Source organism: Fusarium oxysporum, chromosome 7 (genome assembly GCF_000149955.1).
Source record: "Fusarium oxysporum f. sp. lycopersici 4287 chromosome 7, whole genome shotgun sequence".
Taxonomy (NCBI): Eukaryota; Fungi; Ascomycota; class Sordariomycetes; order Hypocreales; family Nectriaceae; genus Fusarium; species Fusarium oxysporum.
The window spans coordinates 1,052,293-1,074,483 of record NC_030992.1 but is presented as its reverse complement, the minus strand read 5'-3'; the positions used below and the strand labels follow the sequence as shown (position 1 = coordinate 1,074,483).

General features: G+C 49.0%; 7 protein-coding genes across 9 annotated transcripts; 3 read left to right on the top strand and 4 right to left on the bottom strand.

Annotated features, from left to right (window-relative positions):
• The first annotated feature begins 24 nt into the window (after positions 1-24).
• On the top strand, positions 25-2,474 carry FOXG_05048 (peptidyl-prolyl cis-trans isomerase D). The gene is made up of 2 exons (XM_018383136.1): positions 25-1,094; positions 1,152-2,474. Exons 1-2 carry the CDS (start codon positions 737-739, stop codon positions 1,910-1,912), a joined length of 1,119 nt encoding a protein of 372 aa, XP_018240014.1. The 5' UTR covers positions 25-736; the 3' UTR covers positions 1,913-2,474.
• Positions 2,475-2,532: 58 nt separating this feature from the next.
• FOXG_05047 (uncharacterized protein) lies at positions 2,533-7,617 on the bottom strand. Of its 2 annotated transcripts, none has more exons than XM_018383134.1 (3): positions 7,221-7,617; positions 6,847-7,165; positions 2,533-6,772 (listed from the first exon to the last, which is right to left on the bottom strand). In XM_018383134.1, the coding sequence occupies exon 3, from the start codon at positions 6,480-6,482 to the stop codon at positions 2,724-2,726; it is 3,759 nt and encodes a 1,252-aa protein (XP_018240012.1). In that variant the 5' UTR covers positions 6,483-6,772; positions 6,847-7,165; positions 7,221-7,617; the 3' UTR covers positions 2,533-2,723. The 2 variants fall into 2 exon arrangements, with proteins under 2 accessions (XP_018240012.1, XP_018240013.1); XM_018383135.1 differs by having other exon boundaries at positions 2,533-6,753.
• A 2,190-nt stretch (positions 7,618-9,807) lies between these two features.
• Positions 9,808-13,391, bottom strand: FOXG_05046 (uncharacterized protein). The gene is made up of 2 exons (XM_018383133.1): positions 12,545-13,391; positions 9,808-12,264 (listed from the first exon to the last, which is right to left on the bottom strand). The coding sequence occupies exon 2, from the start codon at positions 12,152-12,154 to the stop codon at positions 10,964-10,966; it is 1,191 nt and encodes a 396-aa protein (XP_018240011.1). The 5' UTR covers positions 12,155-12,264; positions 12,545-13,391; the 3' UTR covers positions 9,808-10,963.
• Positions 13,392-13,536: 145 nt separating this feature from the next.
• Positions 13,537-14,592, bottom strand: FOXG_18975 (uncharacterized protein). The gene has a single exon (XM_018399128.1). It carries the CDS (start codon positions 14,485-14,487, stop codon positions 14,104-14,106), a length of 384 nt encoding a protein of 127 aa, XP_018240010.1. The 5' UTR covers positions 14,488-14,592; the 3' UTR covers positions 13,537-14,103.
• FOXG_05045 (uncharacterized protein) lies at positions 14,137-15,950 on the top strand. The gene has a single exon (XM_018383132.1). It carries the CDS (start codon positions 14,910-14,912, stop codon positions 15,528-15,530), a length of 621 nt encoding a protein of 206 aa, XP_018240009.1. The 5' UTR covers positions 14,137-14,909; the 3' UTR covers positions 15,531-15,950.
• FOXG_05044 (uncharacterized protein) lies at positions 14,696-18,303 on the bottom strand. 2 transcript variants are annotated; one of them, XM_018383130.1, is made up of 4 exons: positions 17,301-18,303; positions 16,860-17,151; positions 16,558-16,790; positions 14,696-16,506 (listed from the first exon to the last, which is right to left on the bottom strand). In XM_018383130.1, the coding sequence occupies exons 1-4, from the start codon at positions 17,627-17,629 to the stop codon at positions 15,945-15,947; spliced, it is 1,416 nt and encodes a 471-aa protein (XP_018240007.1). In that variant the 5' UTR covers positions 17,630-18,303; the 3' UTR covers positions 14,696-15,944. The 2 variants fall into 2 exon arrangements, with proteins under 2 accessions (XP_018240007.1, XP_018240008.1); XM_018383131.1 differs by having other exon boundaries at positions 16,860-18,303.
• A 1,566-nt stretch (positions 18,304-19,869) lies between these two features.
• FOXG_05043 (uncharacterized protein) lies at positions 19,870-20,648 on the top strand (the record flags this gene model as incomplete). The annotated part of the gene is made up of 2 exons (XM_018383129.1): positions 19,870-20,244; positions 20,340-20,648. 2 exons carry the CDS (start codon positions 19,870-19,872, stop codon positions 20,646-20,648), a joined length of 684 nt encoding a protein of 227 aa, XP_018240006.1.
• Between the last annotated feature and the right edge of the window lie 1,543 nt (positions 20,649-22,191).

Genomic DNA, 22,191 nt, shown 5'->3' with positions numbered 1-22,191 from the left:
AGGTCATGTATCTTACCTTGAACTGCAGGGCGAGGTTGAGCCTCGCTGCAGAGAGAGTATCTGTTTGGGCTTCAAAGTTCTCGGCTGAACCTGTCTCGTTTCAGTTGATGATATTTGTTGTTTTTATTTGTATCAGCTGATTGTTTATGTTATCTAGTTTGCTTCATCTTATCTCTTTTGCTCATCACCGGTGTAGGAAAAAGAAAAGACACCCCGCATACGCAATTGTCTTCTTGGTTATGATATTCACATCCCGTCCGTCCATGCTTGGCTTAGTCCGAGGGATATCGGAGCTGTACCTTGTTCGCGAGTGATTGTGATTCATTAGATATGATCTGATTGAGTCAATTGCATCAACGGTAGATAGCCTACCTACAGTTCAGTAGCCTTTTGTGTAGATATATAGCGATATTCCCGGTAATGAGGAACTGGATTCTCAGCCGTCAATTAAATACTGGGCTACCCACTTATAAGCGGCACGATCTTCGGGCTCACTTGCATCGCGACTTTTCCTCAATTGGCAGGGTAGCTCCCCTCTTCTGTTACCTTCTGTTTGCTTCTGCTCCTCCATAGCAACTTAATACCTAAATAAACCCCCACGCTGTGATCCCGTCTTACTCTCCAATCCTCTCAAGCAATAAACTAAACCTTACATCTCTTCTCTCTTCCGGCGCCTTGATTTAATTCCATTTCCTTTCTCTCTTCACCCAATTCCTCCTCCTCACAAACTATCGCAATGGCTACCGAAGGCGACTCCCCCGCGCGACCCCGCGTCTTCTTCGATATCTCGCTCGGCGGCAAGCCCGTTGGCCGTATCACCATGGAACTCTATGCCGACCTTGTCCCCAAGACCGCTGAGAACTTCCGTGCTCTCTGCACCGGCGAGAAGGGCATCGGCAAGTCGGGAAAGCCCCTGCACTACAAGGGCTCCATCTTCCATCGCGTCATCAAGCAGTTCATGATCCAAGGTGGTGACTTTACTGCTGGTGATGGCACCGGCGGAGAGTCCATCTATGGCAACAAGTTTGACGATGAAGCTTTCCCCATAAAGCATGAGAAGCCTTTCCTTCTGTCCATGGCCAATGCTGGTCCCAGTAAGTTCCATGATGCCCCTCATTTTGGGCCATGACGCTGACGAATTACCCCGCCAGACACCAACGGCTCCCAGTTCTTCATAACCACCGTTCCTACCCCTCACCTCGACGGTAAGCATGTCGTCTTCGGCGAGGTACTTAACGGCAAGTCCGTCGTTCGACAAATCGAGAACCTTACTACCCAGTCCGGCGACCGTCCCGCAAAGGAGGCTCTCATTGCCGACTGCGGCGAGCTCAAGGGTGACGCCGCCGTCGCTGCCGACGTGAAGCAGCCCGACGCCCTCGGCGACCCGTACGAGGACTTCCCCGAAGACTGCACAGACACTCTCGATGCCGTCGCCATCGTCAAGATCGCCACGGCCTGCAAGGAGTACGGCAACACTGCCTTCAAGTCAGGCAACTATTCTCTCGGTCTCGACAAGTACCAGAAGGGTCTGCGCTACATTAACGAGGACCCTGATCTTGAGAACCAACCCCAGTCGATCAAGGACGACCTCCAGGCTCTGCGCTTCTCCCTCAACAACAACTCGGCGCTCTTGAACATCAAGCTGGAGGCCTGGGATGACGCTGCTCGCTCCGCTTCTGCTGCCCTTGACGTCCAAGGCGTTAAGGACGCCGACCGTGCAAAGGCTTTCTACCGCCGTGGTCTTGCCAACATCCGCCTCAAGGACGAGGAGGCTGCTCTGCGTGACTTGAGTGAGGCTAACACCCTTGCGCCCAACGATAGCGCCATCACCCGAGAGCTCAACGCCGTCCGAACCAAGGCTGCTGCTCGCGCCGCCAAGGAGAAGGCTGCCTACAAGAAGTTCTTCGCCTAAGCGGCTGCAGAGAAGGCATACCGCAAAATAGAGAGCGTCATTTTACTCATTGCGAGCGGGATAGAACGCCAGTTGTATTTGAAAATTATAGCAATGTTTCATATGGAATGAGGGCGGAGGACATGATCAAACTTTCTGTAACATAACCCATGCGAGGAAAAAGCGGGTTACTTAGGAGTCGGCGCTGAATGAGATACCATCGAATTGCAAATATTGCAATACTCTATAAGGAGATGACGCATCATAAATATCAGCTTCGTGATCAACTATGCCACTTTCTAGTTGCTATAGTCATGCTTCGTAAGTCAGGCAAGGCGTCCACGCATAACTTGGCTTTAGTAAAGAGGGGATGACTCTAATTGTGATTTGAGTTCATGGGGGAAAATCGACATATCATATATGTCTTCTTTCCCCCCAGAGCTTTTATGTCTATCAGTCATGCCGAGCATGAAGGTAACTTGGACCCAAAGTCTTTTAACTTTAGGCTAAAAAAACAGAAATAAAAATAAATAAATTAAGAAATCCAGATATACATAATACAATAAATGAAACGAGATGAACCCAACCGTCTGCTAATGCGAGTATGAAGGAATGGCCTGCCATTTCCAAAATCCGTGGTAGTAATGACAAAAGAAAGGGCAAGTATAAATGAGACTATGTGAAAAGATGAAAGTGGTATTTCAAAGAAGTTGTATTGTTCATTCAGTCATGAATAACTAGCTCTGCCATCTAGTCATCAAAAGGTATATAAAATGTGTATATGTATATGTATATGTATATGTATAGATGGATATAAACGGCGTTTTCTTTTTTACTTAAAATGCTTCGAGGAATCTTTTCCCTCAGGACTCTCACCACGACCGACTATGCGGGTGATGCCGCTGAGGATCGTACGTCCCACACGTCCGTTCTTAGACTTGACAGTGTTGCTTGCACTCGCACTCGCACTTCCACTTGTGCTTGCATGTCGTTGCTTTCGTTGTTCCCAGCCTTCTTTGTGGTGATGATGGTGACGGCGACGCTCCTTGCTTCGTCTGCGGTTGCGTATTGTGTTGTCATCGTTGACTTCGCTGCCTGAGCTACCGGGTGTGGGTTCGTAGACGTCGTTCCATGCTGTTGAGGAGCCGCCGTAGGAAATAGAGAGTGATTCAATCAGTGATGCTTGTTCAATGGATTCGGCGACGTCTTCTGTAGTGGCACAGGTTGCTGTTTCACTGGCACGCTCAGTTTCGACCTTAGCGAGACAAGCGTCGGCGCGTTGTTGTAGAGCGAAGCATACGTCGTTGAAAGCGAGAAGCTCTTGATCCACCTCCTCTTTCTTGTCGTCGACCGGTCTAGCGTCCACCCATAGCTTGACAAGACTCGCCAAGTTTCTCGTGTCGTCAATCAAGTATGGAAGGCTGGGGAATCCCTCCTTGGAAGTAGGACTTAGACGGCCGAGAATAGTGACTGGTGTGCTGTAGCCAGCAGGAACGAAATTGGCGTTGCGGTCCGCTGGGATACTGCACACTTGGTCGATATAATCACGAACAGATTGTCTCTGCACATTGAGGAATCGGTTCATCGGCTCCATCCATTCCTCTCGCTTTCCAAAGTTGGACAAGTTCGCTAGCTTTTGTAGTGCTTTTGCGATAAGTGTGAATGTTCGTTGGGCATGAGGTCGAGGGTGGTCGCGTAGAAGATTGAAAAGCTTGGGCGATAGAATAGCTGGACAGATGAAGCGGAGGAACAGGAAGCCAGAGACTGAGGTGTATGTGACAGTGCGCAAGAAGTCTCCATAGCGATCTTCAGCAACGGCTCGGATGTACTTGAGTATATGTCGTAGCTCCGGAGGTAGGCGGTTGGCTGAGTTAGCAATGCATTTCCAAACTTCAGTCGTGTAGTGGATGAGCACAGTCCAATGCTGGTCGAGATCCGATTCGTGGGGGATCTTGCTGGGGTCGACTTCGCAGTCTGGGTTGATCTCATTTATCTCAAACAGCTTCTCCTGTAAGATCTCCTCCAGATACTCCTTGCCCAAACGGCGCATATGAAATTCGAGCGACTGTGTGAGGAGAGAGTTGCCTCGAAACAGCAGGTTCGCTTCTCCGGCAAGTGACTTGCTCATATCTCGTACGATCAGTTCACGATCAGTTGCAGCGTCGATAGAATCGTTGGACTTCAGCCGGCTGCTGAATCGGTATTTCTTCATGGTGGTCTGGTTGCCAATGCCATCGATCTCATCCTCAACCAATGCCATGAGCCATTCGCTGGCGGAACCTGACACTTGGAAGATATTGAGGAATAACTCTGCCAATCGACGAAGCTGTCCCGGGAGAACCGCCGATACCTGGTTCGTCAACCCGGCCGGGAATCGGTGTAATAATTCCGTGAGAGGTTGGTATTCCTTCGACAAAAGCACGACATGCTCATCGTGATTCACTTTGACTAGCATCTGTCCAACCGATTGGTGTTTCTCGTCAAATATCTGAAGCCATTGCTCGCTGTCCTTCCCGCGGTCTAGTTGGTCGAGCGAAATGTCGACGGCACCTACCACAAACTCCTGCAGATTGCGTGTTCGAGGCAGTCCAACAGATGCTTGGAGGAGGTTACTCGAGCTGTCCAGGTTTCCTTCCACTCTCTTTAGGACGATGGATAATAATGGTGTGGTTGGTGGTAGATCGGTGAACTCGCACTCCTCTCTCCAAAAGGGGTTCTTGGTGGCTGTCTTCGTTGTTGTTCGTGCCCTCACTTCGCCATCTAAGATAACTTCCGCTAGGTAGTTTCCAATCAAAGGATCAGGTTCCGGTCGCCCGGGTCGTTCTGGAATTGTCGGCTCAGTCCCTCCACCACCGCTGGGTCTAGCCTTAATCTTTGCTTCAGTAACCCTGACGCTGATTGTCTTTTCGAGCCTGAAAACTTCGCCCTCATACTCTGATTCAATATCCTCTAGTTCCACAATTTGCGATGTGTTAGGGTCGTCAAGGCGGTATATGTCGGGTACCGCGAATGCTCGAAGTAGACAAAGCCAAACTTCAAAATGAACTCTGCTGTCGAGCGCCAAGTAGACAGGTCGGAAGATAGAGAGGTGAGTAGATGTAGAAGAGTAGATTGGAAATATGGCAATGCAATATTCTTCATCGAGCACTGTACGGTCAAGTTGTTGAACAGCACACCGGGAAAGCTGTGAGAGATCGATGATGGAAAGAACAGTAACGTCATTCTCTGTCATGAGTTTGAACTCGCCGCTGTCCTGTAGAATGCAGGAAACTCTCCTCCAGGATGTCGTGGGTGATCGAAGGTCTCTTGTTGAGGGTCTCTTGACAATCGCCCTTGGTGAAACAGCCAAGCCCTTGTCCCAAAGCATCACCTTACCAACTTTGATGATATTCGTAGGCTTGTTCTTTTCCTGTGACCAACCATGTCTCTTCAATTCGGGCCTCATGGGCGTCACCTGGTTGGCTGGTTTCCCATTGGCAAGCTTAATACCCGTTGGACGTAATTGCTGCCAGCACAGTAAAGCTGCAAGCCACAAGTCGAACTCTTCTATCACCAAAGGACATATTAGGATTTCCACTGGAGGTGACAGGCACACCAACTCCAAGCATTCCTTGGTTAGTTCGGGATAATCGACAGGGAGGACCCTGCAGCCGCGCAGATCAGACACAAGAGGGATATGAAAGGGTCCATTCTGCCCTGAGTCAAACATGAGACAGCCCTTCTCCTCTTCAATGTAAGCTACGCCACTATGCCAAGGACCACCCGTTTCGCCTTGATATTCGATCTCGCCGCGCATTCGACCGCATAGAGTTCTCATAAGAAGCAGGACCTTGTTTGCGTCATCGGTAGCTATGGGTAATGGGAGTGAGTCGACGGTAGGTGGTGGAGAAATGAGAGGTGAGGTAGGTCTGGATGATTGTCGCTTCATGAGTCTTCTTGACTTTTTGTCTTTTGTTGGTACTAATGATTCTCGCCCTGTTATCACAGCGTGATGTAGCGAGTCTAATGAACTGAGCTGTGGCCTTAGCTCGTCTGAGGGATGTAATGACCCCGACGAGCTCACACTGCCAACCCGGTGTCGTTCTGATGTCGGCGGTGGTACACTTCTTTGTGCCAGCATAGAGGTATCCATCGTGCGCGTCCTTGGCCGGAGGCTACCGCTTGTATGCCGTAAATGCTGTCTCGGAGGGCTAGATTCGCTGCTCTCGTACGACTCGCTGAAAACTTCGTTGAAAACCATGCCTTGTCTTCTTGTAGGGCCCGGAGGTATAGTCCGGGGCGAACTCTGCTGTGAAGAAGCACCTCTTTGGGACTGTTGTGACTCGGCAGTGACACTGACAGTTGGAGGCTCGACGGGATCGGGTGTGACAGCGCGGACGGTGGAGGTGGCATTTATCAGCGTATGGCGAAAGGCTGACCGCAGGTTGGATGCGCTGGAGCGCTCCATCTTTGGGTCCCGGGGTAGGTTGAGGTCGGAGGTGGAGGCCTGGTTCCAGGATGTGGCATCACTGGAGGTGCCAGATCGTGAGTGGTCTTGTTCGTCCATGTTTGGCGGTCGCAAGCCTAAGCCATTGTGTGTCCACGTCCACATACAAGCGCCCGTTCCGCATTGAGGAGAGAGAAAGCAATAGCAGTTGTTTTTTGTGTGTGAATAGGTCGGTGCTTTGGTGATTGATTGACGGGTGGAGGTGTCGAGGGCTTTCTTTGTTGCTAGTTAAGGGAGGGGATTAATTGATGTGATGGGTTCGATTACGTTGACCTCGGTAATTAATGGCTTGAATATGGCCGTCGATTGTAACAAGATAGTGCGACTATCTTGGCTATCGTCAGATGTAGTATCTGATTGTTGAGATGAGGGATCTCTTGCAAATCAGTCAGTGACTGGTTGCGGGGAGAGGGCTTGTTAGTCTAGAGTCTGGGCGAGAATCGCAATGGAAGCTGGGAGGGGAACACACCTAGCACACCTACACAGCAACTGTACCGGCACCAGTCCACTACAATTGAATTGAACATGCACTAATCGACCCGATAAAAAAATGAAGAAGAAGCCAAGAGTAGGAATGGTCCAATAAAGGAATAAGTAGAAAATAGGAAGTAAATAGATGACGATAAGCGTAGGTGCGCTCGGACAATGGGTTCTGTTCTCTCTCGTCGGTTGTTTTAGAACAAAAATCGAATTGCGGTGAGTTCGATTATGCTGCTTATAGAAGCAAGACAAGACAAGGTCAAGGTCGAGTCGAGACGATGGCGGGAATTGGAGAGAAATTGGCAAGGCTAAATTCAAGTTAAACGTCGCCACACACGCAACGCACTTCAGCGACACACTCACTTTAAGTTAGTGAACGCCTCTTCTCTGTCTGTGTCTTCTGTAATAAATCAAAGCACCTCCACAGAAGAACCAATGACTCTGCCTGTCCTTAAGCTCAGGCTTAAGCGCAACTGGCCCTTGTTTCTTCAACCACCCTTGACGCTGTCTGTCCCAGAACTTGACTTGACTTGACCTGTAGGGGTCTTGAAATGGTTTTTGACAGGATGAAAGCTGCCCGGGTCTGCCTTGCTTGGGCGATATTAGAGAGGAATATGTATTTCGCAACTGCCGGAAGTTTAAACCATAATATCGTGAGATAACATCAGGGTTGTGCTTTTTTCTCTCCGGTTTGCATATGGCCAGGCACATTTTGTAATCAGGTCGATTGACCTGCTTCTTCTGTCTTGGATCCGGCTTCGAGAAGCGGGGGATAACTAGGGACGGTTTTTGCTGCCGATCACAGCGCAGAATGGAACGCCATGCAGCCTTTTCGGTTTTAGTTTTCGGGCGAGGAATCATGTCCAATCGTTTACTTGAACAAAGATGCCGAGACAAGACGGGCCGTGACGATACCTTTCCAAGGTACCGAATTCGGTGAAGCAACACTTTGAAGATAGGTACTCTATCTCAGCTGCTGACGAGTCTGTCTGTGACTTGTCTCAACTACACAATGCATAGTCCTCTTCAACTTCCTTTCATTCCTTTTCGTCCAGAATCTCAGACTCAGACCCGACGCAGTGGAGGGAAGCAGCAGGGCCTCCCTGACAGATGTGCCCTGCAAGTCGGATCCCACTCTAAGACCTGGCCTTGTCCCAGGCACGCAACACAGCACGCAACAGTGGAGGACAAGTGTGGAGTTGGTTAATGGAAGAGAGTGGATCTCTTTGATGGAGAGTTACAATGCTAAACTAGGAAGTGGCCTAATTCCTTTACCGTGATTGTATGATTACAATATCAGCACATATGATGTGCGTACGTATGTGTCTATCTATGGAAAGCAATAGTCAACTGAGATATTACTAGTATTGAGGCCGCTCGAGTATCCTATCCTCTGAGTGATCCAGTTCTCATTTCAGAACCGAAACCTTGCTGTCCTCAAAGCTTCTTTGTATCATGCACTGAGACTCTGTCCGACATGAGAATGGAACCATGGTCCCGTCAGACTGGTTATGAGTTGTCCGTCTGATTGATAAACCCACAACCCAACACCAACACCAACAGCATCACATCGCACAACGTCACATCAAATTCCCTGCTCCCAAGTTTCATCCCAAGTCGTCCAGCGTTTCCAGTGTTTCCATCAAATCCCGGGCAATCGCCCTGTCCCGCCGAGCCAGGATCTTCGGATGCTTTCCTCCCTCCCCAAAAGAGGACATTTTTCGGATGAGCTTTTCCAGTAAGGGTTCTTCTTGCGATTGTGCAAGTAACCCTTATCCTGGCTGCAGACCCGCTAGCTGGGGACAGTGCTTTAGATGATTAATGATAGTCGATCCAATCTCAACGTTCGTTAGGTTTTCGTGGAGAGAGCTGACAGTGAATGACTCGAGTTGATGATGATTCTCGGTGTCAAGATGCAGAAAAGAGTGCCTCAGAGACACGCGGGACAGGGAATCTGGGTTCCTAGCATGACAAGGCGTCAGCCATAATACGGTCATAACATGGGAATAGTCAGAATGTCACCCGGCAAGTATCAGCCTTCGCCCGCAACGACGGGCTGAGATGCCACGCATCTAGCATCAGCAAAACTCAAACTTGAGCGCCGCTAGTCCAAGAACTCTCTCGGAACTCGCTTCCTAGCACCAGAGTTGATCACATTTCCCACTGAAGACAATCTCTGAGTGGTTCAGGGTACGAGATCTGCAATCAAAAGGATACCGGGGTTGATGACAGCCAAGAAGCAAGATCAAGCTGACAAAACCATCAGCCCAACGGGTGAAATCCAATGAGATGATGGGAATTCGTGTTCCTGGCATTATCGTAGAGAAACTAAGATTTGAGGCCTGCCCTGCCCACATAGATATCTTCTCTTGTGACCAACAGTTCTTGGCAAGGCTAAGGAACCCCCAAGGTCTCCTCAAAAGCAAACAGTACCGTCAAAGCGTTCTCCGTGGTCTATCTCCGATATTCACGATAGTTACCTATGTACTTACTCCTCTTTTCTCCTGAAAATCATATCCGGATGATGTCTATGATTACGGGAATAACTCGATGTTGAGTTGTCGTTCAAACCCCTGGGCTTACGATTCAACGCCCGCTGCTGATATCGAGCATATGCAAGAAAGATGTGCATAGAATATGAGGCTGTTGGTTCCAACAACACTGGGTTCGCTGTCCCGTCCCGCTGGCGTGGGACGATCCCACGTGTGGCATCGAGAAAAACCCTCATCTCCATATTCTTTGCTTTTGTTAATGTCTAGGTTCTGAGATGAATCTTACGTGTCATCGGAGTGCCCTGTCTTTTGAGTCTGTGCTATTGCTTCTCCATGAGTCACCAATGTTACCATGTATCTGATCCATTGATGCAAACCTTGCTAACACGAAAGACGCATCTTACCTCCAAGGCAATTGTTTCTTTTTCAACGTCAGTCAGGGGTCAAGGCCATGGTGTCGACGTGTTCCAGCGTGAGAGAACCATTTTCGAATGCCGGGGACCAATCATTCGAGAATATCACGGTTCCCAACTTTAAAACTTGCCTGACATGTCCCCATTTGTGACCTCCTTTGACCCCGGGTAATCAAGCACAGTCCATCTCTCGACTTAACCCAAGAGTCTTTCAAAACATCAGCTCATAAAGTGCAACAATTCAGGCAACACAAGTTTCCGAATCACACCGCTTCTATCAACGAGTGTCTATTTGATGAGCCTAATTGTGTTTCCATGCATAGCCTTCTTAGAGCTTCGTCATGATATTATATCCTTGTCTCATGTGGTGCCACGCAATCGGTCGTAGTGATTTATATCAAAAAAGGAAATATGCTAATCTTCCAAGATACACAACTGTCAATCAGGATCTAGAATCGACATGTCGGTTCTTGAGGCCAGCAACACGGTTACATATCATATTCTAGAAACTTGTAGCATTGCTCATGAGACGAAAGCCCCACTAACTAGACTATGCTGAAGACGATAATTTCACCAAGAGAGCCACAAACTTTTTCATCATGGTCCACAACAGCTGCAGTCACCGTTTCAGAACTTCCTCATGCCAAGAAAGGTCATATTCGCGCCCATCTTGTGCAGAAGGATTTCCTTGATCGGCAACAAACGCGGTACTAATTACACATAGCATGCTAATATGCCATCTCCCCTTCTCTCAACGTCTGATGTTCAAACTTTCCATGGATATGACACAACATCATGATTTCACCACGCCATTTGACCCGCAAGAAATCACCCAGGCGAAAGTGAATCGAACAAAATATGTTGAATACGTAACCACCAATTTGGGCAGTTTCTTTGTATTTTCTCGCGTCAGAAAAGAAGATGAAAAAAGAGACCAAGAAAGCATGATATGTGCATGGTGCCTGTATCGCGCAAAGTCTCGACGCCTGGTAAAAACTCTCTCTTCCAACTCCCATTGCCAGATCCCAGTATCCTCATTCTCAATCCCTCCCAAAAAAATGTCGATCCCCACAGGGTCTCGTAGTCGAATGGAATAAAAGTTAACTAAAATCACCAAATTGTATAAAATGTTGCATTTGCTGTGTGGATATCATCGTTTCTCCTTCTTGAATAGCGTACTCCTGTCGTGCTGAAAATGCAATTAACGAAGGTGAGTTGCCTCAATTGGGCTTGCAGGACCACTGCGAACATGGCTCAGATCACTGCTACCGGTTCGTCGTAGGGCTTGGCTCATTGTCTCGATGTTCAGATCACCCCCTGAAGGGTTGAGTTTGAGGTTGTTTGTGCTTGTTGGGCTACCAAGAGGTCTTCGAGTTGGACTCAACTCGATACCCTTCATGCTGCCAGGGTTGCTTGTGGGAGGGCTTGTCTCGGGTCCTTGGCTCGACACGGGTGATCGAATGGGCGAAGGCGAACGGTTGACCGCTGCTGGGAGAGACGTAAGTCCTGCAAGATGGATGCTGTCGCGGGAGCTCGCAACACCGGAAAGAGGGTTGTGTTCAGCCTGTACAACGTCGGCAAACGAAATGAATGAGAGCCGGCGGACATCGGAAGAATCTAGGGAACCGTAGTTGGAAGCGTTGTCGGCCGAGACAGCCTCTCGGTCAGCAAAGGAAGCGAGCTCGGCTGCCCACTCGCTGGCTCCGAGGTCGTACGAGGGAAGAACGTTGCTGGCTCCTGTAACTGTCACAGCGGCGGGTTGATGCGAGCTGTGGGTTACAATCTCGACTGTATCAGGGTCAAGCTTTTCGTTCGTGATGGCCTCGGACGCATCGTCAAGAACAGGAGGAATGTAGTTTTCGGTCTGAATATGTGTAGGGATGGCTGGAGAGTTCGGCTTGAGCACAGTGCTATCCTGGACATCACGCTCAAAGATCTGTGATGTAGCTGGCGAAGAAAGTCGTGGAGAACCAGTGAAGCCGCGACCTGGAGATGAGGGAAGGGCAAAGCTCTGCTCGCCAGTAGGAGGCCATGATGGCTGTTTCGAGGACAGCTTGGAAGCATCTCGAGATAGAGGTGGGCTGGCAGGGTTGGAGTTCGCGTTGGAAGGTGTTTGTGACTCAGAACGAGATTCGGGTTGGGATTCAGGCTTGGAGTTGTTTGTGTCGGGTTTGGAGTCAGACTTCGTAAGCACTGAGGGCTTCTTCTTGCCGAGGCCGAACAAGCTACGCATCTTGCTCTTCCCGTCCTTCTTTGTATCTTCTCTTTGATCTGCCTCGTTGTTGAAATCGCTGGTTCGAGGGGTTGAGTCACCTAACCGCTGGTCATCGACGGACTCAGTGTTGACGAAACGGTCATCACGAGTGATGGGGGCTGCTTCGGCGAGACTCATGTTGGCAGATGAGCCCAGATGTTGAGCGTCTGGGGTAAAGCGTCGTCGACGGTTTTTGTTGATAGAATATATACGGAAGACCGTTTGCAGCTGCAAAAGATTGTATGGGACTGCCCAATAAGGTTGAGTCAGTAACGAAAGTCGTGGAATGCAAGTCTATATCGGCAAGTGGGAGGAGCAACGACAGATGACAGACAGGCGGGCAGGAGAGATATTTAAGTAGCGGGCGTGAAGCGTCGGATGAGAAAGTCGGGAAAAGCAGAAAGAAAAAAGTTAGATGTGATGTGACCTTGTGTAACTGAGACTTTGAGTTTGAGTTTGGCGTTGGTGCTGCCCTTGGGATGGGAGAAACATTGAATATTGGATTAGATAGCACCTCATGGAACTTACCTAGGTATATCTGCCCTGTAAAACAGTCCGTAGCTCCCGGTACAATACTGGGGACTCCGTAAACAAAGACCCGCAACGGCCAGCGCTAACTCTTAGGGACCTGCTAATCGCGGCAATGCCGTTGTCCGCTTGACGCCGTCTCGGTCTGAGGGTCTGCGTGATGCACTTGAGTTTTTGTGGCTGGTGAGAGTGTGGCCGAGACAATGATTCCAAGATTTGGTCGATGCTGAATGAGTTGAAGAGAGACTTGAGAGACACAGAGAGTCGGAGATAGATTGTGGATAAGTTAGGTACAATGCACGGCAGGGCAGAGCGGGCTGAGACTTTGGGCGCGCTGTGGCTACGGCTGTAGCGTATTCGTAGGTGCCAAGGGAGGGAGAGGCCTGAAGGCGCAAGCGTAGGTGCAGGTGCGTGCAGGTACGAAGACGATAAACTAAAATAAGTTTATTGCTTTTGTCGGATGTCGCTCGCCTCGCTGCCCGTTGTAGGCAATTGCAAGGATGTTTCGAGATGGATCTTCTATTTATTGTCTGCCGAAATGAACAATGAAAGGGAGACAAAAGTCAGAACTCGAGAAGAGGGGGATGAATGGATGAGACGAGCTTCAAAAGGTTAAAGAAAAGTAAATGGAATTGATAATGACTGGGGGGCTGACGGGCGGCGTAGGTGGCTTTACAATTCGTTTTAGAGGTCAAGTCAAGCTTCAACGTTTTACAAGATCAGCGCACTTTGATCAAGGCACGGGACCAACTGGAGGCGGGATGATTGCACTATCCAGGGCATTTATGGGGCAATTTATGTGAGTCGCACAGATGAAAGCCTCCACCGTCTGCAGGGACGAGAGATTTAATTCCATGGATCCAATGTAATCGATGCAAGCTGGGAAAGGGTTTTGGACCACGGGACCTTTGCCAACTTGGCCAACGGACGATGGACGATGGATGATAGACGAGAGAGGCATTATTAGCAAAACCTGCTTAAAACGGTGGACATCGAGATGCTATGCCGTAAAGGCGATACAAGGCCCCAGACTGTGACCACGTTTTAGTATCTCGTCCTCCCAGATGCTCTTTCTGTTGGGTCTCCATGTTGTGATTCTATATTTGATGCTACGTCTGTCTGGTATCGTGCAGCACCAATCCATCCATATGCATGCACTCGACATGGGACTCTCGTCAATGCAAGTCAGGCACCAGAGCCTGTATCAAAGGGACTTTCTCCCAATAATACCAAGGCCAGCCCTGGGCTGCCTATCTCAGATGCTGAGGGACTGATCCGACGGGTTCAAAATATCCCTTCACCTTAAAATGACATGATATTGCTTTCGCTCTCTCCCTCGTACAGTCACAGCCTGGATAACATGTGATGCTATATCAGTCTTTATCACTCCATTTCCCCTTCAGCCTGCATATTTTCTCTCTGCCTTGGAACAGTCGGTTGGGTGTCCATGGTCACCAAGTTGGTCACCTCTTATCACATCCCATTGCTGTCAATCACCAACCCGGCTACAGCCCCGCTACCAACATGGACCTCGTGACGACTCCTTCAGGGCACTTTCTTCATCTTGCCCTGGCGGAACAGGCTAATAAGGGATAAAGATCCGCGCGTATCTGCATCAGAGTAATGACCAACGAGGAGGGAGAGGGAAAAGTCTGCCCTGCTTTACCCACCGTTGATTGCTTTTTGGTTCCAAACATCAACAACACCAAAAACCCAATCTGAGATGCATCATTGGGCTTCCAATTCAGCCCCGTTTTGGCTACTCTAAGCTCTGACAGGCCCCATGTGCCGACCCCGTTGACCCCTTTTTCCCTGTTATAATTTGCCACTGATAAGGGTGACTGATTGATCTTCCACATTTTCTCCAGTTTCTCTGGAATTTTCTGTAGATCTCCATGGCCTTGAAGAAATGAAACAAGGGACTCGTCAGCTTGAAGTTTCATCTCATTGCACTGACTGTATGTAAGCGGGAGTTAATAACCACGAGGGGTCAATATTGAGGGGCATTCCTCCTGGCGAAGAGCCGACGTCATCAGCTTACAAGTTTGGAGCTAACTGCGAAGAGAGCTGGGAAGATGATCATGGGCCAGTCCATGCCATGTGACTTTGGGACTCAATCAAGCACGTGACTTTTGATATTAGGTAAGGTGCCTTAGGTAAGCGTAGCTGAGGGTGGCAGAAACTTCAGATCTTAGGCTTCAGGTGGTTTGCAGGGTCCAGCGGTAACCATACGATACGCCAATTACCGCGGCCAATCGCCTTCAGCCCGGTCCTCGAGGTCCATACAAAGTCAAATCAAATCTCAAGTCGCCTGTACAACTATTTCCTCGTCACGGGACCCTCGACGACAGACCATCAAGTCACAATGGAGTTTCGAAGCCTCGTCCGACCAGCCGCCAGGCTATTCAGCCCTCGTGCTGCCCTTCCTACCGTTCCTTGCCGTGGCCACAAGACAACAAGCCGAACAAAACGATCTTTAAAGATTGCTCCTCACGAGTCCTTTCTCCCCGACCGAAAGGCAGCCTTCCCCGCCTCCGACTCTATCATCTACAACCCTCCTTCTTCCGAGGCCTCTCCTCTTCACACACCTTTCATCTTCCTCCCACATAACGACCCTCGCCGTGCCGCTCTCACACGAATGCGACACACCCCGGGCTCTCCTCTGGAACCTATTGCACCCGGCAAGCTTGCCCCAAAGATGGACTATCCTCGACGCAATCCTGTATACAACCTCAAGGCTGAGGATATCAGGGAGATGAAGCGACTAAGGGCAGACGATCCCGTTACATGGAGTGTGAATAAACTGGCTGAAAAGTTTGGCTGCTCGCCCGTTTTCGTCAAGATGGCTGCTCCTGCACCCAAGACACATGTTGAGGGTCTTAAGCGCAAGCAGGAGAGGAGGGAATCACGATGGGGTGCTATTCGAACCGCCGCAAGAGAGGACCGCAAGAGGAGGACAGACATGCTGTACCGTGGCGAGTTGTAAGGAGTTTATTCTTCGATGTGTCGGTGTGGCACAGTCTATTAGACTTGTACAAACATGGAAAATCGTCTGGGTTGATGTAGGATTATGGTCATAAGGAATGAAGTGAAATGCGAATAGTGTTGATTCCGGCCCAACGGGAGGGCAAAGATCTGTATAATTGCCAAATACCAAAAACTCCCTGAATACAATAGCCTCTTGTATTCTTTACCCTTGTCTCCCTATCTCATGTATCATGAATGGCGTATGCCGACGAGTTTATGGCATTCAATGTCCAACAATTCTCCAATTGCGTCCCATATGTACCCCTTGTTCCCACATAGCAAACAATTAAAGCTAATCCAAGATGTCGATACACACCTATATACGAACATTCGTAAAATCAACTAAGAAAAACTATACGAAGCAACTTTTGTTCTAATCCAACTTCATCTCAGTCGATCTAGTAGTCGACGTCGATGTGCGACGGCTTCCTCCAGCACTTGAAGATGATGAAGAGGGTGGCTCATTCAAGAGATCCTTTTCACCAGGAATCACGCGGTTACACCAACCACACCACGAACGACGTTCTCCTCTAACCTCTCGGCCGAGGATACGACTACCGCTGGTGCGCTCATCATCCCACTCAGGGACACAATGACCAACACGCACCATGCGAACACGTTTGCGCTTCACAACACCGCCAATGCCCTCGATCTCATGACGAAGGTAGCCAGGACCGAGGGACGGCGACGGTGTGCGCTCATGTGTAAGACGGAGCTGGTCGATCAGAGCGTCAACCGGAGCTTGTTGCGGGGCCGGAGCCGGGGCGACATTGCCGTCCCGGGCGTCCTCGGCGTCGCAGTCTACTTGATGCTCGACTTCTTTGGCGGCACAGCAATCTGCTTCGCGGCCACACACGACGCCACGAACGCCCTCGCCAATGCCTGTTCCAAGACCGCCGAGAACCTCACCGTATTGATTTCGCCAACGCCAGATACTAAGCCATCGGTCAGTAAGAGAGTAAGTTTCCTTGGGAATTAACACATACCGCTGGTAGTCATGATCTGCGGCACGAATGCTTCGCCCACATGGCTGACAGAGCCAAACGCCCTCGTCGGCGCACTTACAGACGTCTCGCGACACCAACTCCGATGACAGTGGCACATGTGAATCTACAGGCGCCTTGATAAGAGTGGCTATAGGTGCGTGAACACAAGGTTTGCAGAGTCTCCTATGCCTCTCCTTGAGGGCTACGGAAGCCGGTGGCTTGATGGCGCAGTTCTGCAAAGTTCATGGTCAGTAACATGCGACTGGGCCAAAACTCGGCAGCTCGCAGATCGCTGTACATACCCGGCATATCACATCGCCGCATCGACGGCACTCGCCAACCATATCGCGAGCGCAGTCGCCTGATTTGCCATTGTAGCTGCGCCCATCTTCCATGTAAAACCAATTACCAGCACGAGCGCGGTAGCGAAAGGTTTCGGAGCCATCAACGGGGACTTCTTCGTTTTGGCAGTGGAGGGTAGAGTTGATCAGAGTAGCACGGTACTGAATGAGGCCATGATGGATGAGACGGCAGGTACGTGAAAGAGCGTCAAGGGTATTGAGGTCGATGGAAGATGCAATGGCTTCGACAACACTATTTGGAAGGTTAGTGGGAGTTGTCATGACATGTCAAATTCGGTATTAAACGAAGCAGCAGATATCATGACGAAGGTCAACAGCTTCAACCACGAATCACTCAAAGCATTTGGACAGAAAATTGATTGAACAAGGGATCGCACTCACGGGTAACACTGAAAGGCGTTGGTAATAGGCGCCTGAAAGGTAGAAGAGTCCATGGTGCCTAGCGGCTCTAGGTTGTACAATGAATGAGGCCAAGGTCCATTCCGGCTGTTGGCAGACAACAACTGGAGCTTCCTGAGAAGAAGAAGATGCTGATCTTTTTGAGAAAGCTCACTCTGCTGGGGGTCGTCATGATGAAGAGGACCAGGAGGCGGAATGGGCGGCACGGCCTCATGATGAGGTGCAGAAGCGGCACGAGGATCGTTGACGGTAAAGCCGCCAGGGCCCGCTCCAACATCCTCGTCCTCTTCCAAATCCACAAAACGCGCCATGGCTTTTTGGGGTGTTTCTTTTGTTTCTTTTACTAGTGACTTGCGTCTTGGCACATGGAAAAAACAGTAGGTACAGTGTGAGCCCACGATCCCCAGGATCTGATAAGCAGAGGGGATAGGATGGGATGGGCAGGGGGGTATCAAATTTCGGGGGCTCGAGTCGGTAAGAGGGGGGTCCGAGAATGATAGAACCGGATGTCGAAGGCCGGAAGAAGGCCCGGGATGCGGAACTTTGTATGATCGGGGCTAGACACGGCAGAGAGAGGTATGCAAGAAAAGAGAGAGTAGGTATGAAAAGAGAAGGTGATGTTTAGTTACAGAATAGGATTAATGATGTCTGCAGGGGAATGAACTGGAACTGGAACTGGGGCTATGATGAGTGAGAAAGAAGTGGGTTATGTTATGTTATCAATGTTACCAACGGAGGCCGGGAGTTGATGAAGCGGGGAGACGGAGCGGGACGAAAGAATCACGGAGGTAAAAGGAAGAATGAGCTATGATATGAGCTTAGAAGCAGCCATTGAAACTGCAGAACAGAGTCGTTCCCAGTGGATCTGCGTAGAAGATCGTGAGTGAGATTGAGGAAATGGAATGGAATGTGAGTGAGATGAGTGAGTGAGCAAACGAATGAGTGAGTGAATAGTGGCAGTGAGATCGATTGCATCAATGAGATTCGTCAATGATGCGTCAGTCACTTGATGCCAGCCACAGCTCGACCAGACTCGAATCAAGTTAGATAACAACCCCAACTAGAAACTAGTATATCTACGGTAAAGTCCAGGACCAATTCCTGAAGCTTGTCAGAATTGCCAAGAATAGCATAACCCTCGAGTTCAGAGCCCGATTCAAACCTATCATGGAAGCGAGTCTTGTCTCGTCTGCCCCTCTTTGTTCCCGAAAGCTCAAGTGGATCTAGTGCTGTCAACTTTTTAAACATCCATGTACAAAACCAATACGTATGGTATAATCCGGCGGTGACGGCTATGCCGTGCTCGAGCTGCAATGTAATACTATTACACCGAATAAACAAAACAGTACAAAAATACCACACTCTCCTTATGGACTTGTGCGACGTCACGAGGGTACCCCACGTGTTTTTTTACCTGTCATGAGACGAGAAGATTTCACTTGTTTGCATCATGCCAATCATGCAGGGGGTTCACCATACAGTTCCCAACAACGCATCTCGTTACGTACAACAACACTGTATTATAGAAAAATACCCAGGTCTAGCTCGGCATGCATTGCAATGTGCGAGCAGAGAATTGCGACACGGCCGTTTAGATCGTTCCGGTGTCGGGGGCCATGAAAATCTCATCTTATCAATCTAATCTCTTCTGCAGCTTACCCCATACCATCCTATTAGGAATAGTTGGGCGGAGTTGTTTGACAAAGAGATATTCGGAAATAAAGGGGAGTTATTCTTTTCTCGATCTGAGTTATTTCTTTTGCATTGTGCGTGCAAGTGGAAGGTTACGGCGTCATGTACGCTGAGTAGTGGAAGCTTGCCAATTTCCCTATATGTCATTAGTTTCACACAACTCTCGTCGCGTTGTTTTCACTCTTTTCGCATAAAAAGTTCTGAACATGGAAAACGTCGCCTCTAAAATTGGCTTCGAGATACACCCCCAAAAGCAAGAATCTTATGAAATTTTGAATGTCCTTTGATAGGTGCTTACCAAGACGTCATTATAGATCTCAACCAACAGACTGTCGAGAAAGGAGTTTGTATGATCCATAGCCAGACAATCCAACTGACCGTGAAATAACACCTCCAAAATCCTCGAAATCCTGCCAAGGCAAACATTCTAGGAAATGCAAGATGCAGTACGCCTTAGCGAGCAGGCCGTTCGCGCCATGTATGAACGAGGATACCGAACATGGCTCAACATTCGAGACCTGGCGTCCGACAACGACCAGCGTATCAGAGACTGTCTATCAAGCATGCAAACAGCATTTCCTAAACATCCTCAATTTCCTAAAGATATCAAGATCGACCAAGTCTTTACCAATGTCGCCATAATTCGAGGAAGATCAAGTTGGGCTGCCACAACCGATACGAATCATGTACCTTCTTTTGATCAAGATACAATATTTCAAGTAGCTTGGGACAAACCGACACAAATTAATGCGACTCCAAAGCCCAAAAACTTGAAAGCTACTCGAGTGAGTGCTGACGATAGAGAGCAAGACCATATCCCAATCTTGATCCATGCGTGGGCATACATCCTCCCAGCACGATGGACAGAGTTGATCCACGAGGCACAAATATCTCAGTCTTGTCATGCAACGTCAACCAGGACTCCGGAACACCCTCGAATACTGGTAATTCTTCTACAGAGGTTGATATTGGCGAAATTGAAGATGATGGTGCTCAATGGTGGGGTGCTGTTCTGTCAAACGATGGCAGCTGGGACTTAACTATTCAAGGCCCGAATGGCAAGCCACTGTATTCTCCGTGGTCCATACGACCAGTACTGAACGGATCATTTACTATCGCTAAGAAGATCACAGCACGAAGCCGTGGAGCAGCCCGAACTCCTACATCATCCGCCGCCGCCCGTGGTTACTTGTCTGATTTCTGTTCTCTCCACGAGATCGAAGATCAGAAGCTGGTAGCCTTGGTGGACGCTCTGCTAATCCCAGTTGCAAAATATGATGGTAGGTCTATCGAATTATCAAGACCAGTTTTGTCTTATGGTGAAGGCAGGAGGGCTCAAGCCGCAGCAGGCCATATCACATGGATAAGTCTCAGTTCGACAAGCTCCTTACCCTCAGCGGCAACCCAAGAGGAATAAAAGCACTCTTATGCAGCGTCTTCTACGAACCCAATGTTGAGTGCAACATATGTGGCATCTGGTTACAAGGTCCCTTTGCATTGTTGAACCAATTCAACGATGACAATACCCTTTCACGAACTCTCATCAGACGCGATCCGGACATTGGTGCCCTTTGGGTCGGTGCCTTTATGACAGATGCCCACCACCAATGTCTGCAAAGGGCTCAAGCAGCTTGGTAGGATATAGACCGCAAGGTAGCAGCCTGGACAGACACACCTATGTCTTTCATTCAAGAACCAATCTCGGCTTTTTCAGGCCTGAAGCTCAAGTTTCTCGTGCAGACGAATGCCGGTTACTATACCTGAGCCATGGCGGTTTTTATACCAGCCCCCCCATTGTTGCCTTTCAACCATTTGGATTTACAAGGCTGACTGATACTAACTTGGGATGCCCGAGAGCATGTACTTTGTGGAAAGGATCATCGCCTTGTGTATCTCGGATTTGCATGGATATCTAGGGACCAAGCAACGAGGAAGCAAGGCTCGCAAACTGCGAAATCGTTCCGCTTGAAATGTAGTCCAACGACCCAGCGTGGCGGGATTGCTGATGTTGGTTACGACGATATTGATTCGGAGGATGAAGACTCAGAGATGGTAACACGGAACATATTCACATGGCTACGGGGAGAGGATGGATTCCCTGCCCCCGAAAGAGAAATCCGAGAGCATCCTTGGATAGATAATTTTGAGGATGGAGACGATGATGACGTTCCCAATAACAGCTATGCTGGCTCTACAACAGGGATTACAAGTGTTGATAGATGGTTGTTGAGAGCATCAACTCAAAGATCAAACTCAATATGAGCAGACGTAGGATTCAAACAAAACAAACCCCATTGATACACGGCCCATATAGTGACGCAATTTCCGAGATATCCGCATCCAAGGCAAATGGTATCACAATCTTAAGTTCCCGTAATTCGAACCATATCGAGCCGCGTCAAGAGCAGAAATCATGTTGATATAGATTACGAAGGATCATGAACCCCCATCCCGTTTCATGAAACAGAAACAAGCCGATCCAGGGAAATAGCAAACAGGATGAGAAGCTGCAGCTACGTAAATTAAAAATGCGGCGATCCGGCCGTGCAGTATCATAGCGGGATCTAACGAGTGGCTCTCGCAAGGCAAACGGCATCCAAGCGTGGTGAGTAGCGCTGATGCATTGATTCAACCCTGGGCTCGAATCAATTTATATGAAAATGCCATCTCATCACCGAAGTGCACCCATCCGCGTAAATGTGTGTGCCGTTATGAGCCTCAAAGGATTTCCAAGAAAGTTAGTTATAATCCTTGTTGACGGAAACACACTGGCCATGCTACTAAAATAACACTCTTTTGATACAAACACTCGGAACATGCCTATTACTACACCATGTCCCCGATGTGAGGGAGGGGGGCTGTGTTTGTTTGGTGGGAAAAGGGTGAGGCGCAATTGCAGCATCTTCAGGAAGAGATTATGCTTGTTTTGAGTGTAGACGAAAGAGCGCTATTCGTGTGAAAACAGAGACAAAGTGCATGAACTCTACACCTCAATTCGGGTCGTGGAGTCGTTTCTGAAACAAGGGCGAGGCAAGGTTGGGGAATCATGAAACTTGGTTTTGATTCATCTACAGTAAGAGACGAAGCGCTTGGACCAGGGTCTCTTTCAGCATCACCAATCTTTCCATCTGTCATCCAAGGCTTTGGTCTCTAAAAAGGAAATATTTGCGGGCGGTCTGTC

What these genes read in the sequence shown, in the direction of transcription:
- FOXG_05048 (XM_018383136.1), top strand. Translation starts at nt 737, where the DNA reads ATGGCTACCGAAGGCGACTCCCCCGCGCGACCCCGCGTCTTCTTCGAT. An exon ending in CATGGCCAATGCTGGTCCCA is followed by an intron (nt 1,095 to 1,151) that starts GTAAGTTCCATG and finishes TTACCCCGCCAG; the next exon opens with ACACCAACGGCTCCCAGTTC.
- FOXG_05047 (XM_018383134.1), bottom strand. Translation starts at nt 6,482, where the DNA reads ATGTGGACGTGGACACACAATGGCTTAGGCTTGCGACCGCCAAACATG.
- FOXG_05046 (XM_018383133.1), bottom strand. Translation starts at nt 12,154, where the DNA reads ATGAGTCTCGCCGAAGCAGCCCCCATCACTCGTGATGACCGTTTCGTC.
- FOXG_18975 (XM_018399128.1), bottom strand. Translation starts at nt 14,487, where the DNA reads ATGAAACTTCAAGCTGACGAGTCCCTTGTTTCATTTCTTCAAGGCCAT.
- FOXG_05045 (XM_018383132.1), top strand. Translation starts at nt 14,910, where the DNA reads ATGGAGTTTCGAAGCCTCGTCCGACCAGCCGCCAGGCTATTCAGCCCT.
- FOXG_05044 (XM_018383130.1), bottom strand. Translation starts at nt 17,629, where the DNA reads ATGGCGCGTTTTGTGGATTTGGAAGAGGACGAGGATGTTGGAGCGGGC. An exon ending in AACGCCTTTCAGTGTTACCC is followed by an intron (nt 17,152 to 17,300) that starts GTGAGTGCGATC and finishes CCTTCCAAATAG; the next exon opens with TGTTGTCGAAGCCATTGCAT. An exon ending in GCAGATCATGACTACCAGCG is followed by an intron (nt 16,507 to 16,557) that starts GTATGTGTTAAT and finishes CCGATGGCTTAG; the next exon opens with TATCTGGCGTTGGCGAAATC.